Consider the following 15,169-nt stretch of genomic DNA (forward strand, 5'->3'; position numbering starts at 1 on the left):
TAAATGAGCTTTTGAAAACAAACAAACAAGTGAAAACAAACAAAAAACCCCCCAAAAACAAAAAAACAAAAAATGTTCTTCTTTCTAAATAAAGAGTTCTCTTATGAATGGCATCTACTGGGTTTGGGATTTGACAGTGAACTAGACATCTTCCCTGTCCTTAGGAGGTCAAGATTACTGTGAGACAGGAGTTGAGGAGGCTTGCTGGGCAATTACTATGCACTGTGATACGCGCTAGGATTGGGGTAAGCAGAGTGCTCTGGGGACATCCAAGAGGAGCACACAGACTATTAGACCAGGAAAAGTTTCCTAGAGGAGGTTGTCCTAGCTCCTAGGATTCACATGGAGAACTAAAGATGGCACATTAGTTAGTTTTCAACTGAGGGCATTACTGTTCCTTCCCCCAGAGTGTTTGAAAATACGTGTGCATTTTTGATTGCACAATGACTGGTAACTAGTGATGTCAAGTGTGTGACTGCAAGAATTGTGACTCCTATTCCTGGGGTGGCCACAGCATCTTAATAGCATTTATCCATCTATCTATATGATGCCCAAGTTACATATCCATAAACCTACAGTCATATGGTAGGGACAACAGATATATGTTAGCTAGTTTGAATGTGGCCATTCATAGCAAGGGTGTGATCAGCAAAGTCTCTGAAAGATCTTCACAGAAAAGGAATTCCCTACTCGTATAAGAATCCTGAGCTTTCAGAGCTCATTGGCACCTGCTCTCATTGTAGGGGTGCATGCCAACAAAGCAACCAAATTTTCGTTGCAGGCAATCTCCTAGAGGTTAAGATACTGTGGGCTTCTACCTAGACCTTAAAATAATAAGTATGTGTGTTGTATGAATTAGAAGAATTTCATCTAGATAAATTACATTTTACTTACAGGAATTTTTTGGTATTTTAAAACAATCCTGTAATAAATATAAATAGTTGGGAAAGACCACTTCAGGTTGGTTTACACTTACGTCAAAGTGATTATAGTGAATGTAATGTGATTTATTATAGGTGTTATTGATGCCACCAGTGCCTGTGTACCTCTGACAAGTGAGCAGCTCAAGGCAGTTCAAATGTCCTGCTAGGCGTCCAGGCACAGATAAGAAATTTCCTCCCACAATAAAACCATCTGGGCCTAGTACTGTTTCAGGCAGTAGCTCTTTTTTCCTTTGACAGCTTCTCTATTTCTTCTTTGGAAATTGTGTGTTTAGACTTTTTGTCTCTACTAAGAACAATTGTAAATTGTTTTTTTTAGAAAGTTATGTGTGCCGTCTAGTTTTCCAAATATATTTGCATCGAGTTATGGAAAGTAGTCTTTAATGATTTAAAATGTTGTCTTCTTTTGATGGTTATATCCTATTTTTATTAAGATATAGTTTACATTCTATACTATCACCCTTTTAAAGTGTATAATTCAAAGGCTTTTAGTATATTCATGGAGTTGTACGTCCATCAACACAATTGATTTTAGAACAGTTTTATTAACCTTAAAAGAAATCCTCCTCCCTTTGCCCTCGAGCCCTAGACAACCACTAATCTACTTCCTGTCTCTACAGATTGGCCTATTCTGGACATTTCATATGAATGGAGTCATATAATATATGTTCCTATGTATGGAATATTATTCTGTTTGTATCTCCCCCTGCCCTTTTCCTTGATTTTTTAGATAGGAGTTTGTCTATTTTGCTTACTTACTCGTTTATTCTGTTTTTAACTTATTTAATTTTGCTTTTATTTTGAATTATTCTATCATTCTGATTTCTTTTGGCTTGTGCTTTTTAATGTTTTTGAATTAGATGTTTCACTTATTTATTTTCATTGTTTCTTTTCTATTGATATAAGTACTTAAAACTTGAATTTTTCTCTGGGTTCTACTTTAGCTATATCCTATGGATTCTTATAAGTGGTATTTCTATTTATTGGTATTTTTGAGAAATTCAACAATTTGTTTGTATTGATCTTTGATTAAAGAGTTGTTTGATAAAGTGCTTACATATTTCCAGATTGAAGAAGGATCTCTTTTTAAATGTGTTATGAATTTCTAGTTTTATTGTATTGCCAATTATATCTTTCAAACATATTAAAATATTTTTTCTTAATTTTTTGGAAAGTTCCATGTGCACTTGAAGTTGTGTTCTTTAGGCAGGTCACCAAATATTGGTTTTACTCTTTCCACATGCAGACCAATTATGTTTACCCATTTACCCAAGGAAAATGACCCAAATTCTATCTAGTCATAGGTCAGAAGTCCAAGATCTCCATATGTTATGCTATTGTTTTTCTACCAATTCTAGTGTGGCTCTACTTGGTTCAAAAATCTATAAAGCAGAAAATTTTTCTGCTTGGTCTCCATATAACTAATATAAAGTGGCGGGACAGAGACAAGATAACTGTAATAAGCACTCCGATTCAAAAAGAGGAAGGATGGAAAGGGCAGTCATTTGTCTATGGTCCTTCTTAAATCCTGTCAGACAGACATTGTTAGGGAGTCCTACACTGGTGTCAGAAATGTTCTTTGCTTAGACCCTGATTCTGTTTTCTGGCAGCATACTTTTCCCATTGTTCTTTATGGCCCTTGGCTCTGCCCTGTGTATCATCTTTTCTTTTCCAATATTCTCTTTGACCACACCTGCAATGAATGTTGTAGAATATGCCCTTCTATGGGTTGTTTTGCTTTTTCAGTTCACCTTTTGTTCCCAGAAGTTTGGGGGCCAAAAGTTATTTTAAGTATTAAACAGTTAAAGGATTTTTAAATGCACACCCCTGGCTTACTTGGAAGTACAATTCTTAAAAGCTTAGTAAGTTTCTTACATGTTTGAATCCAGTTAGTTCCAGTTGCTGATAACCTCATTCTCAATTCTTTCTAGACAAAGTCCTCAGACTTGCTATATTTCTTTACTTTTTATCCTTGTAATACCTTGACTGTCACTTTGATACTATTGTAGTTACAGAAATCAGAAACCCTAGGAATTTTTTTTTGACTCTCTCCTTAAGCATATGCTTGCTCCAGTGCAACTTAACTCACTGGGAGGGTCTAACAATAGGATGAACTTTGCTGCCAGGCTGAGCTTTAATGGAACTTTGTCTCGAAAAAGTCTTTTTCAGTTTTCTCTCTTACTGTTTGAGATCTAAAAGTTGTTGGCCCTTTTAATGTTTCAAGGCTCAAAATTTCTGGAATCTCTCATTTCCTTCTATCTTCTTGTAAACTAGACAATTTCCTGAATTTATCTCTTTCTCTTTTTAAAATACTTCGGCAAAAACAATTATCAATAGCTATTTGCATGTAGAACTAACAACTGTCTTCCAGTCTATTTCCCAATCTCACTAGGTACCTGGTTTGACTCTTAACCTACTGAGGCTATCAAATGTTTGACCTCTCCAGCCTCTGATACCAGCTTCCTATTGTCTTTGCCTGGTCTGTAGCCAGTGCCATGTATTTTAGATTTTTACTATAATAGCACCTACCCCACTTCTGGTACTTATTTTTGTGTTAGAATAGGCTAGGCTTAATCTATGTTAACAAACAGCTCCAAAAATCTCAGTGGCCTAACACATAAAGATTTACTTCCTGCTCACACAGAGTCTGCTTTAGGTTTTTGGTGGAGGGTAGGCACTCCTCCACATAGATACTCTGGGTCTCAGGTTGATTGAGGCTCCACCATCTAGAAAGTCATCAGTTGCTCTGGCAGGGGAAAAAAGAGTTGAGAATTACATAAGAGCTTTCACTGTCTTAGCCCAGAAATGACATATCATTTCTGCTCATTTTTATTTTATCGGCCAGAGCTAGTCACATGGCCTCACTAAATGCAAGGGAGCTGGGAATTTAACCTCTTATATTCCCAGTAAAAAGGAGAAATTGTATTGGCAAGCATAATATCTATCACATATGGAAGACTTCCTTGTAAAACTTCCCTCCTAGGTTAGCTCCAGGGCTAGACTTTAGTCCCTCTAGCCCCTGAAGCCATTGCCCCTGTGCAATATTAGCAAATATCCCAAGGGCATCAGCAGATTTGGTGTTTTAAAATTCTATTTACCCCTTTGGTTACAGGCTTTCATCCAAAAATTGGCCTGGAAATTTCCTACTGGATTTTCAGCTCTTAAATACTTTTAATGTGTCAAAATGTAAATATATATATATTCTAGCATTTTCCATTGTTTTCAGTGAAAGAGTTTATCTGCATAACTATGGGAATGTAGTTTGGCTGGTGCTCTGAGAGCTCCTACTTCTCGGCAATCTCACTACTGAGATTTCTTCCTATAGCCTCTTTCTTGTCTCTGCTTCTTCCACTTGTCTTCAGGGGGATCTTGGCTGCTTAAAGTAACCCTTGCACATGATGTAATCTAGGGATTATACAATAACTTCACTAAAAATTAGTTTTCTTTTAATTTTTCCATTTTCTTTGCTGCTTTTGAATGATTTCTAGGAAGAAATGGAAAAAGTGCTCATTTGTGTAGCAATGTTCATAATGGAAGACTGTTTTAACTATAGATACTATTTATGAAGAAAGGCTTTTTCATTTGTTTCTAATGTGAATGAAATGAATTGCTTTGAAACCACAAAACCTTGTATTATCTACTCAGGATGCATTGATCATGGATTCACGGAAATGTGCATTAAAATGGTCCTTAAGCTCACATAATATAATCATTTGATGTTATTCTAGAGTAATTAATTCAAATTATCTAAGCTGGTAATATTAAGACTATAGGGATAGGAGTTTATGCAGGTAATCAGGCATTTGTTTCTTGTTTTGCAGGGGCCAAATTGGTCTCCATGCCATTCATGCCAATATACTGTCAATGTATTCTTTGGATAACAGTAATTACTGTTATATAATACACTTTAAAAACTCTGTCTCTTTTTAGTCCTACTGTTCCACAACCCAGAGTGTCTATGGCCAGCCAATGTAAGCTGTTTCTGGAGCAGAGATCAAAGGAACCATAAGAAGTTTCCTAGGATCTTAAGATAATTGAGATCCAGTAGTCAAAACATAGGGTAACAGAATGTCCCAATCCTGATGTGACCAGGACAATCCTGGTTTCACCACTCCCAGTGTACCTAGTACCTAATTCCCCTCCTACAGTGTCCCAGGTGGGATAATCAATTATAGTGTCACCCCATTTAATACATGTTCCTCCAGCTGTTTTCAAAGTCATGTGTTTGGCAGTTAATCATACTGACAACATTTATTTAACGTTTCAACTGTTAAGATAGACAGGCTCCCATGCTGTATTCTTTTTGTTTACTCCCAATATTCTCCATAGGGCTTCCTGTTTTTGAAGAGTTTCTTATGAAAAAAATTCATAATAATGATGGGTCTTATTTACATGCCATTCAATATGTGTTGAGTGAAGAAAATAACTTCACTTACCTGTCTCCATCAAATATTTTTCTTTTGAGTGCAGTTTAGGTTTCACATTGTGTGGTTTCATAGTTGTAGATGCACAAATTGCATACAGCATGAGACACATTGAAAAACAGTGTCCCTCTTCATAAGTCTGAAATGTCACCATTTCTCCCAAGGACGTAAGATTTTCTTTATGACTCTTGCAAATACATCCAAAAGTCTTCATTTGTCAGTTTGATAAATGTGCCGCCAAATAGCACTATCTTGGCATATAAATCATTTGCCTGTGAAATTTTTAAAGAGGATTGTCAAATATTTCTTTGTAGTCTTTGATTCTATTGGTTTTAATGCTTCTAATGTGTCAGGAAATATAGCTGACTCTCTGGGGTAATTTTCTCTTAAAGTCCTAGATAGCAGACGATTATAAAACCTAATGAAAAAGGTATCTTTCTCTTCTCATTTGGCTTAGGTTTACATCAGAAAATAACAATAGCTGACAGAGTAGTTGTGAACTATATTAAAAATTCTAAAATTTAAAATTCATATATTCTGCCATCTGGAGTCTTAACTAAACATAATTTTATTTTATTTTATTTTGCGGTACGCAGGCCTCTCACTGCTGTGGCCTCTCCCGTTGCGGAGCACAGGCTCCGAATGCGCAGGCTCAGCGGCCATGGCTCACGGGCCCAGCCGCTCCGCGGCATGTGGGATCTTCCCGGACCGGGGCATGAACCCGTGTCCCCTGCATCGGCAGGCGGACTCTCAACCACTGCGCCACCAGGGAAGCCCAAGTAAACATAATTTTAACATCTTTGAAATTCACAAAGAAAATGTGTCTCTTCTCAAGTAACCAGAAACCAGAATTCGGCTCGATTTTCATTGTTCACATGTCAGATATTGCTTGGATCCATACCCACTTTGCAAGCAGTGTCATGCATACGTATGCTGAGAGTTTTCCCATTCAGCAAGCAGATTTATAATTCCTCTAGAGACAAGTTTTTGTTGCAAAGAACTAGCGTTTCTATATGCATAATCACTCCTTTTTTATGTGTGCTTTTGTAGAGTGAACTGGGATGCTCTTTATTTTTATGGACACATTTGAAAGCCTTTGCTTCCAGCATTTATATTAAGGTGACAGTAACAAAATGTAAGAAATTCAATCAATTAATCATTTAAGATTTAATGAGCATTTACAACGGGTTAGTCTTTGTTAGGCACTGAGATCACAAAGATGAGTAAAAAATGATCCCTGTGTCTAAACGTTCGTAGTCTAATGAAAAGGAAGATTCATTAATGGACAATTATTTTAAAATGTGAAAGGTGGAGAAGTGATAAAGATACTGGTTTCTTTGCAAACCCCCACTTTGCTTCCCCCACTTAGTCATGGGACCACAGAAACTGTAGAGAGTAGCTTGGTCTCCTCTCCTGCAAGGATAATCCTGTGGTCTAACCCTACCTGTCCTCCTCTGGGAACTGGACCACGATGGCTTGGGGCAGCCTGAGGGGAGCTGCAGATCACTACCTGAGTATGCTCTGGAGTTGTTTGTTTAGTCCTGCAACTCACTTAAGGATTTATATGTGTTCAGTCAAGGGGAACTTACAGATTTGATTTGATGTGAAATCATCCAACTCTTATGGTAGGAAACTCAAGCTCCCAAAGGACCCCAGATACAGATCCAGAAAGTGCTTTTCACAAGGCTTTACTTGGGACTATGTTAGGCTGGAGGAGACAGGAAGTGCAGGATCTAGAGTGTTCAGGTGATTGTAGGATGGGTGGTGGGGAGTTGTCTAGAATGAGACCTGCTCATGCTATCTTTGCCCTACTAGATTCTATTGACCTTAACCCTCTCTGAATCAGTCCAAGTGGCATTTTTGACAGCAGGGTCATGGTTCCAAGCTCCTTTTTATACAGTTGACAGGTCTGATCCTGTCCTGTCAGCCTTTGCCCCGTTTGTAATTCTATTCATATTCATACTATTTCTCCCACAGTAGGGTAGAGAAAGCAAATTTCCTTTCTTGTAATTAAGGATGTCTTACGTAAAGATTTCTCATATAAAGAAATAGCCACAGCATTTAGCTTTGGGCTTGATAGAGCAAAGTCCTCAGCAGAAGCAAGGCTGATTGTCAAGGAAGATTCTGGCCCTGCTGGTAGGAGGCCCTGGAGGCTCTCCTTCCAGCAAGAATGTCAGCCTGTGTCTGCACACCTGACATCAAAAACACAGCTCTCCCTTCAGTTAGTAGCACAGAATACCTATATTCAAGCTGCTTTAGCCTTGAACTGACTGTTGCTGTCAAATTCATGTCTGGGGAAAATTAATATCAGCAGATCCAGTCTGTAGACTAGCCCAGTGCTGGTCAATAATGACCTTTTTTTACTAATCCAAAGCGATGTACAAACTGTAAAGACAACGTAGCAATGTAGCAAGGTTTTCATATAGCTAAATTTATTCAGCTTAAAAGACTCTTAAGATTGTTTTTACTTATCTTTGGTGTTAAAAGTCTGCTTATTAAAGGTGATAGGTGGTTATTTTATTTTTAATGTTCCTATCAAGACAAAATGTTGGCAATTTTAGGTTGGTTTTACAAATTTGAGTGTGAAGTTTTGCTACTCCATGAAATGCTAAGGTTTGGGGACCACTGATCTAAGAATCTGGTACACAGTCATTCTCTAGAGCTTTCTCAACCTTGGTACTTTTGACATTTTGGATCAGATATTTCTTTGTTGTGGTGGGCTGTCCTGTGCACTGTAGGATGTTTAGCAGCATTGCTGGCCTCCACCCACTAGATGCCAGCAACAGCCCACCCCAACCAGATGCCGCAACTAAAAATGTCTCCAGACACTGGCAAACTCTCAGGGTGGATTGTAATGGTATATAGGTGGGGTCTGTGATCAAAGTTTGAAAGTTACTGTTCTAGAGACATTGTAAATTTTATATCATTATATTAATAATTTTCCCATAAAGAGTTTTTATTGCAGTAACTGAGAAGTCATGGCAACCATAAATAAATGCAGGGGGCTTCCCTGCTGGCGCAGTGGTTGAGTCCACCTGCCGATGCAGGGGACATGGGTTCGTGCCCCGGTCCGGGAAGATCCCACATGCCACAGAGCGGCTGGGCCCGTGAGCCATAGCCGCTGAGCCTGCACGTCCAGAGCCTGTGCTCCGCAATGGGAGAGGCCACAGCAGTGAGAGGCACGCGTACTGCAAAAAAAAAAAAAAAATTATAAATGCAGGTAACAAGGCAAACGAGGCTATATAAAATACATATATATATATATAAATAACACCTTGATTATTTTTATTTTTATGTGTATATATATATATATTTGTCTTACAAAGATGCTATAAAACTTAATTGCTATTGACAAAGTATTTAAGAATACCCAACAAAGCATATTTTAGATAGACACAATATTATTACACATAATAATATTTGCATTTTTATGTCACTTTTCACTTGAGACTCTCAATCAATTGATTTGTCCTCAGTGTATGATTCTCAGTTCATCTTGGGGAAACTGAGGCACAAGCCAGTGTTCAACTGACATAATAAAGTCAGGGAATAATTAGGCTTCCCGTTTCCTTTATAATACACTAATCATTTTTACTGTTATTACATGTAGCAAATACATATTTAGTATATAGTAAATATATATTTTATATTTTACCATTTTTTATATATTTTATAATATTTTAAACATGTATGTTTATTTTTGCTAGGCAGGCAGCCTCTGGGAAGTAGGGGCAGGTCTTCAGCTGTGTATCTCTGAGCCTGCAGGCTGTGGGCACATCATTTGTGGGCAGCTAGCAGGCATTAGGGAATGCCAACTGCGTTAGCTCAGTCCTCCAAAGTTTCATTATAGATTCATGTTTTAATGCTGGGCTTTTGGCTGTTATCTGAGATTGTGGTAAGAAAAGGAACATAACTGCATTTTTTGTAATAATCTAGTTATAATACAACTTAAAATACATGATGGGATAATCAGGCTGCATTCTGACTTTCATGGACACTAATTATCTTTGCCTCCAATTCCTCCAATAAAAAAAAGTTTAAAATGATAGTTTATGACTGCTTTGGTATAAAGATGGATATAATTCAAACTGGAGTATATTCTTTTTTTTTCTGATTTAAAACTGATTGAAACACTCTCCTGGGCCCCTAAAAGTATCACAAGCCCTGGGCACTGTGCCTACAGTGCCTAAAAAAGAGGTGGGGGAGTAGCATGGACATATATACACTACCAAATGTAAAATAGATAGCTAGTGGGAAGCAGCCACATAGCACAGGGAGATCAACTCGGTGCTTTGTGACCACCTAGAGGGGTGGGATAGGGAGGGAGGGAGACGCAAGAGGGAAGAGATATGGGAACATATGTATATGTATAACTGATTCACTTTGTTATAAAGCAGAAACTAACACACCATTGTAAAGCAATTATACTCCAATAAAGATGTTAAAAAAAACAACAACAGAAAAAGAGGTGTGCCCTGGAGATAATACATTGAAATGTTAACTGGTGCTTTGCCCCTTCATTCCTATGCTCCTGTGGAGGTATTCTGGTTTTATTGCCTCAGGGAAGAATGACCCAGCAGGCAGCAAAAGAGCCAAATTCTTGGCTTTGGAGTTCAAAAGTTTAGGTTTTAAGATTACACCATAAATTTGGAAGAACAGATGAAGAGCTGGACTGCCCTGTCCCACAGTAGATGAAGAGTTCATGGACTGAAGATGGAGGAGGCCAGAGAAGTTGAGAACATGTGGATTTGTCTGGTATTTAAGAATACCCAGCAAAGCATATTTTAGATAGACACAATATTATTACACATATGTCTTACTTTAGACATGTCTTATTTTAGAATTTATTTTAGAATTTATTCCGAAAATAGCTACTTCAGTTGCGGGCCACTTCACCTCCTTTTTCCTTTCCTATCCCCAAATCCCTCCTTTATTATTATCCAACCACCCTTTCAGTCAAGACGTTCAGAATATTTTTTTCCTCTTTCATCTACATGTTTTAAGAACTGTTTTTCCTTTAGACCCTCTTTCGGTGCAGGAAGCACTGTTATAAATCCATATGAGTAAATATTTTGCTCTCGTTTTGAAAAAAATTTGTAATTAAAATTCATGGTAGAAAAATTTCTAAAGTGGTAAGTTGCCTTTCTAATATACTACGTGTGTTATTTTAGAATTTATTTCAGTAACTAATCTACATTATTAAATAAGATTCACTTCACTGGAGTCACTGAATAATTACTGTGTTGGATAAGTATTGTTTTCATGATACTATTAGTTTTATCACATGTGCTAAATTGTTTTTGGGAAGTAGCCTCAGCATTACTTGAAAAGAGATGGGAAATACATGTCCCACATCCAGTAAATTTATTATTAGAACAAGGTCACAAATATAGTAAATTTTCACTGCATAATTTTTACAACATTCAGATGCAATACCTGATAAATAAGCTTTATCCCTTAACGGATTCTAATTTTTTTCTTAAGGCACCGTGACAGAGAAACTTATCCCAAAGATTATGATATAGAGGGTCCTGAAGAAGTAAAAAAACTGTGTAATTCAACATACTGGCGACTTGGAACCAACGAACCCCCAGTAAGTAGTAGCTACTAATTTCTTTAAGTCCGAATCTTCCTCCTAGTAAAACATGAAAAAGTAGGGGAGGAGCACTTTGTCAGTGCTCCTTTTAGTTGTGTTAGTAACTTAGGCAGGTGACCTAGCCACTGTGTGCTTCAGTGACCTTACCTGTAAAATGGGTGCACTTCATAAGGTTATTGGAAAATTAAATAAAATAAAGCAATAAAGTGCTTAACTCAATGCCTGGCACATTAGAAAGTACTCAAGAAGTTATTATTATTGTTATGATGCTGTTGCTGCAGCTGCAACATCTTGCTAGATGTCTCCTCCAACCTTCACCATCACCCTGTGAAGTAGGTATTATTATCTCTGTTTTACAACTGGGGAGAATCTCCTAAAGGTTAAGTGATTTACTCAAAGTCACCCAGCCAGGGAGTGGAAGAGTGAGAATCTGAACCCATTTCTTTGGGTTTCAGATCTTTTGTACTTGTCTTAAGGGGATGGAATTGTGAGTAATTTAAACATGCTGTTATTATTCTCATAACATTTGTACAACTAAGTTACATAAGGAGTATCCATTGCATAGGTACTTCCTATTTGAATTGCTGTGGGTGGGTTACTCCTTGGCTATTTAGGTGTCTGCTCAATCAGTGTGCAGGAACTCAACTCCCTAAAGACTCCCAAATTGTGTCTTACAATGTCAAGAGTTTGGGGACTAGTTGAAGACTCAATTCAACCTCATAGGATGGCCCTGGGGCCTGAAGAGCTGGTAATTTGACAAGGATGGATGTGAATGTGTTGAGAAGACTGTGTTTGTATATCATATTCTGCCCCCAAAAGGCTGGGCTACTTTGAAAAAGGGTAAGCCTAGGAAGATCTATAATTCTACTTTGGGAATGGTTCTAGAAAATTCTCTGTTCTCCAGGGTGATGGGAATGAATTAGCTTAGCAGAGTCCATGCTGTTTCCTCCCTTCCTGTTATAGTTTACCATAGACAGAGAACAATAAGGATAGCCTGAAAAATGGGAATTTATTATAAAGATACAGCTGCCTGGATATGGAACTAGGACACTTACAGGAACCAAGGTGGCTCTAAAGCAAGACATTCTTTCTCTCTCTCTCTCTCTTCTCTCTATCTGACACACACACAATCTCTCTTGGCATCTCTGTTTCTCTCTGATCTGTTCTCCTCTTGTCCCACAGCTTAAATCTCAGGGACATTCTGATGGTTTCCTCAGTTTCAACCCTGCCCTCTTGCCTTTGCACCAGGCTGCCTAATTGGCCTTTAGCCAGCACATGGATGGAGCTCTAGAGGCCAATGCCCAACTCAGAAAATAACCACCCTGCCCTGCTCTCCCAAACCCAGCTTACCCTTGCTTTCTTGAGCATGGTGAGGACAAGAACAAGTTAGGTAAGGCAGGCATTGCCTGGCATGCACTTCGCATCTTTGACCCTTAAAAACATTTATTTTTGATAAGTGAAAATCTTCTTGGTCTCTGGATTGTGGGAGGAAGTGAGATGAAGTGAAATATGAGGTGTAGGAACCTCAAATATTCATTCCTTATATTCCATGCATTGTAGCAGTTAAGCCTTAGTTTAATAGAGGATGTATAAATAATATTTACCTTCTTTATGACTTTCATTCATAGTCATTGAAACCTTGTCCTTCCTCTACCAGGTTTACAGTGTGTATTAGATAGGAATGTTACTGAACCAAACTGGGGTCTTGCTTCCCAACATGCAGCAAAGCCAAAATTCAGTTTGAAAATAGAGACAGGATTTTGAAAAAGGTGGGCTGAAAGTCTCATCTGCAAACCCCCTTGGGTTCCTGGTGAAGTTATAGATAAGAGGCTCTGGTGATCTGTCTGAAGCAGCAGAGCAGAAAGAGAGGAACTAGCTACATATACATCAGTGGTGGGGCAAGGATAAGTGAGTATTCAGGCCCAGATGTGGCTTTGGGGGATCAGATATGGGCCATGTAAAAGAGAAAGATGACAGGGAGCCATCTTAGAGCCTGCCCAAGAGCACCTCATGTAGGGATGGAAGAGGGATCGACTGTATTCCTATGGGCTAAGACAGGACATTTAAGTGCAGAAATTGGCATCCTGCATCACAGAACATACCATTGAATGTTCCCAAAAAGGTTCTCAGCTTCTATTAGAACACCCTAAGAAAGTCAGCTTTGAACGTCCTTTCAGTGCCAGACAGGGTCAGACACAGACACGCCCAGAGGAAACCAAAACAAGATTACATGTCCACTTTTCCTGCATTTGCTTCTCTCCTTCCTCATGTCCCCTCACCCTCACCTTAAACGCTCAAGGAGCCAGAAGGAGTTGGTGTATAAGGAAGAAGTCCAAGGGGGACAATTGGGAAGAAGCCAACTGAAGCAGACCAGACTAAAACATGCCCAAGGTGGAGGAATGAGAATCTTTCATTTTAAATGAAGTTTTGGCTAGTACGTGGGACTGGGCATTTTACTTACCTCAAAAAGGCTCTTCTTGAGACAGAAATAGCAAGAAGGTTTTTATCAATATATTATCTGAGAGTGACCAGAAATGTCCTGGAGCCTGTCCTATATTTCATCAAAGAGCATAAAAAAGAATAAGCCCCTCCAAGTAACTATGAATGGGCAGCGATGGAAGAAGAATAAATTTGTTTTCTAATTGTACCTACTTACAAGTCCCACTGTTCAATGAGCCAGTTGCCCATTTGTGTGTAAAATAGAAGTCTGTTCACATCTCTCTATCCCTTTCCTTTACTTTAGTTTTCTTCATGACACTTCAATGACTGGACATACTTAAGACTTTTTAGTTGTTAATTGTCTGTCTCCCCCTACTAGAATACAAGCTTCATGAGAGAAGGGACTTTGGTCTGTTTTGTTCTCTGCTGTATCTCCAGTTCCCAGAATGGTGTCTGACACATAGTTGGTGCTCAATAAATATTTGTGGAAGGAAGAAAGGAAAGAAGACTGTATTTAACAAACATGTATTAAGGTCCTGTTATTTTGTTAAGTGCTGGGATAAGAAATGTATGCCAAGTTACCATGCTGAGTGCTGGGGTAAGAAACATAATTCAAAGCAAGGTCACTGTACATCAGGAATTCACAGGCTTATGGGGTTAATGGGTGCCTACAGCCACAGTGGCAGTGTGCATGATGGATGATATGATACGGAGAAATCAGGATGCTGTGAGGGGCACTTGAACGGAAATGGATTGATGGGAGGGTCAAGGATGACTTCCTAGGGAATTCCCTGGCGGTCCAGTGGTTAGGACTCTGTGCTTTCACTGCCAAGGACCTGGGTTCACTCCCTGGTTGGGGAACTAAGATCCCACAAGCTGAGTGGTGGTACAGCCAAAAAAAAAAAAGATGGCTTCCTAGTGGAGGTGACCACCGTGAAGCTCCTGAGGTGAATGCTTAAAGGAACCATCTGTTGGTGGAATCTGGAAACATACCACCTAAGTTTCAGTAGTGGCATAATCGAATTCCTACCCCAGTGGCCCCTCAGGCTTCAGGAGGCTGAGTGGGGCCATGGATTCACAGCGGAGCAGTAATTTAATTTAAGGCACTGGAGTTTCTCTGATTGTCTTATTAGTCCAAGTGATTATGGGAAATAGTGTTTTAAATTCCAATATTTTGTTTTGGTATTTTATTTGGACTTTATTGAGGTACTACTTAGCTATAACAGAGTGAGTCCCATGCAAAATAAATGATCAAGCATACTTCTATCATTGTTTCTTCATTTGTAAAGTTCCTCACCCAAGCACCCTCATGGCACTACCAAAGGCCCTGTCACAATGACTTACGTAAGACCACTTCTGCGGAAGTGCTGCATGTTGAATCCCATAAACTCAGAAGGACTATATACAGAGCAGATTTGATGCTGTGTCATAGAAGGTGAAAAATTTTAGATATAAAAGAACGAAGAGGAACTTGAGAAATTTCATTAAACAGACTTTTCTTATACAGCTAATGGATCAATGCCAAGGCATTTTTGGAACTAACAGGACAACACTGATGAGCAAATTAGGCTAGTATTAGTTTTAATAGCATCACAGTCACTGTGGACTTAAAAATGACAAATAAATGAAAAAAGTGTGCTAAAAGTGTACAAATGTGTGCTAACATTCATTTTATGAATAGATGAATACCACAGTAGGTCTCAAATATGAGCTGTTCTTGTGGATGAAAATACAACATTTAAAAATTAGTGACCCTAGCAGGACAGGAA

General features: G+C 38.6%; 1 protein-coding gene across 6 annotated transcripts in view; it reads left to right on the top strand.

The window, feature by feature from the left end:
- MAMDC2 (MAM domain containing 2) overlaps window positions 1-15,169 on the top strand; it is a gene marked incomplete at its 5' end in the record, with an annotated part of 436,428 nt that overhangs the window by 56,164 nt on the left and 365,095 nt on the right. For 5 of the 6 annotated variants that reach the window (XM_081238326.1, XM_081238325.1, XM_081238328.1 and 2 more), the window contains one exon: window positions 10,850-10,958. The exons of the other annotated variant lie outside the window; for it this stretch is intronic. In XM_081238326.1, coding sequence (XP_081094452.1) covers window positions 10,850-10,958 — 109 coding nt within the window. The remainder of the gene's footprint in view (window positions 1-10,849; window positions 10,959-15,169) is intronic. 6 annotated transcript variants of the gene reach the window in all.

This window comes from Mesoplodon bidens (assembly GCF_964165515.1).
Source record: "Mesoplodon bidens genome assembly, chromosome: 6".
Taxonomy (NCBI): domain Eukaryota; kingdom Metazoa; phylum Chordata; class Mammalia; order Artiodactyla; family Ziphiidae; genus Mesoplodon; species Mesoplodon bidens.